The following is a 1,632-nucleotide window of genomic DNA, read 5'->3' on the forward strand; positions in this document are numbered from 1 at the left end:
CAGCAGGAAGAGCCAGGACTTTGTCACACAGAGACTGGGAGGGTATAAAAGTTCAGTGCTTCCTTTGTTTAGGTCCCTTCTTGGAGGCACGATCTCAGGCTGCATCTGTTATTGTACTGTTAATAAATTGCTTTAAGGAACCAGACTTTTGAGGCTCTGCTAAGGAAAACCAAGGCTCGAGACGGTAAGAAAACCTGGTCTGAGTGTATGTGCGGGGGGTGTAGGTAGTCAAGTGGGGTACCCATCAGTTTAGTGGAACTGCCTGCTGAGAAGGGGCTTTAGTCCCAGCAGTTAAAGTCTCTGGTGGTGGGAGTGTGATTGCCAGAGTGCCTCCTGAATGGTCAGTCAGGAAAGTTTCCTTTACACCCTTTCAGAAGGGAGGTTATTCTGGGATACACCAAGGTTTAAATTACACAGCAAGGGTCTCCTTTAACCAACTTCAATTTCATTCCAGGCACACTGCTGTACCTGCTGTCCCCACTGCACAGGATTTCTCCCACCCCTGCCACTTGGGTGTCCAGTGTTTCACCAAGGTAACAAAATCAGTTTTTGTTCCTGTAACTTGGGGCACTTAAAAGAGAGAGGCTGACACCCCATACATTTGCTAAAGGCTTCAGACTTTTCTTACACAAGCAAAAGAACAAAGATCAGCTCAACCAAATTCTCTATTTGCTGGAAGTCAGACTGATAAGGAGAATGTCCCTTGGGTTACTGTATTACCTAAAACCTTGGCTTTTGCTTGTGTACTCATTATGGTGAGAGGCGCCTGTATGAATACTGATAGTTTTTATGTGTCTGCTGGTTTTAGATAGGCCCCTGAACAAACCCCTGGGAGCTCTCACCTCCCATGTTTGCATTTTGATGAACTTCTGCAGGGTGTGGGATGGGAGATCATGGAACCAAATGACTGCAGCCCTTTTCTGCTATTTCCTCCTGCAGCTTTATAGCCAACTGCAACAAAAGCATTCAGTGATGGCACTGGGGTCTGAACGTGCAACTGTGGATCCCTTAAGGTAATCAATGAGTCGGGCTGAGGCATGCCTGTGCATAAGGAAAATCTGATGGCTGTCAGGAGCTGTTACTCCCAGCCTAGTATTGACATTCATCCCATTCTGGGGCAGGTGCCAGTCCCACCTCCATTACCTTGATCCAGCTCTGTCCCCCGAAACCGGCCCTCGGGGCGGGAATCCACCACCTGGAAGTTTAGGGACGACACGTTCTGTACCATCTCCTCAAAAGTCTTCACCAGGGCCCTGTTCAGCCTGGCCTTAAAGACAGCCGGGGCGGGCTGGGTGACCTCCGCCGTGACGGGGTGCCCCTCCTTCACCCAATTCTTAAAGCCACCATTCAGCACAGAGACTTCCTTGTGCCCGAAGGCCCGGAACATCCACCAGGCGCGGGGGGCGTAGAAGGTGCCCACCTCGTCCCCGTCGTACACCACCACGTGGGTGTCATTGCTCACCCCCAGGCACCCCACGTAGTCGGCGAAGTGGGACTCGCTGGGCAGCATGAAGTCGTAGGGGGAGGACTTGTCCCGGCACTCCTCGATGTCGAAGAAGGACGCCCCGGGGATGTGCCTCTCCTTGAACTCCTGCCGGGCGTTTCGCTCCTTGGGGGGGTACCAGGAGGCGT

At 52.0% G+C, this 1,632-nt stretch overlaps 1 protein-coding gene across 2 annotated transcripts in view; it reads left to right on the forward strand.

Moving 5' to 3' along the window:
• Positions 1-1,632, forward strand: part of LOC102045350 (3-mercaptopyruvate sulfurtransferase) — a 4,500-nt gene continuing 2,868 nt past the window's right edge. Inside the window, exons 1-3 of one of the 2 annotated variants that reach the window (XM_005421819.1) lie at positions 1-184; positions 455-533; positions 940-1,013. In XM_005421819.1, the coding sequence (XP_005421876.1) occupies positions 973-1,013 (41 nt within the window). In that variant the 5' untranslated portion in view covers positions 1-184; positions 455-533; positions 940-972. Of the gene's footprint in view, positions 185-454; positions 534-789; positions 1,014-1,632 lie in introns of those variants that run through there. The other variant, XM_014307380.1, reaches the window with a different exon arrangement.

Source organism: Geospiza fortis, unplaced genomic scaffold, assembly GCF_000277835.1.
Source record: "Geospiza fortis unplaced genomic scaffold, GeoFor_1.0 scaffold173, whole genome shotgun sequence".
Taxonomy (NCBI): Eukaryota; Metazoa; Chordata; class Aves; order Passeriformes; family Thraupidae; genus Geospiza; species Geospiza fortis.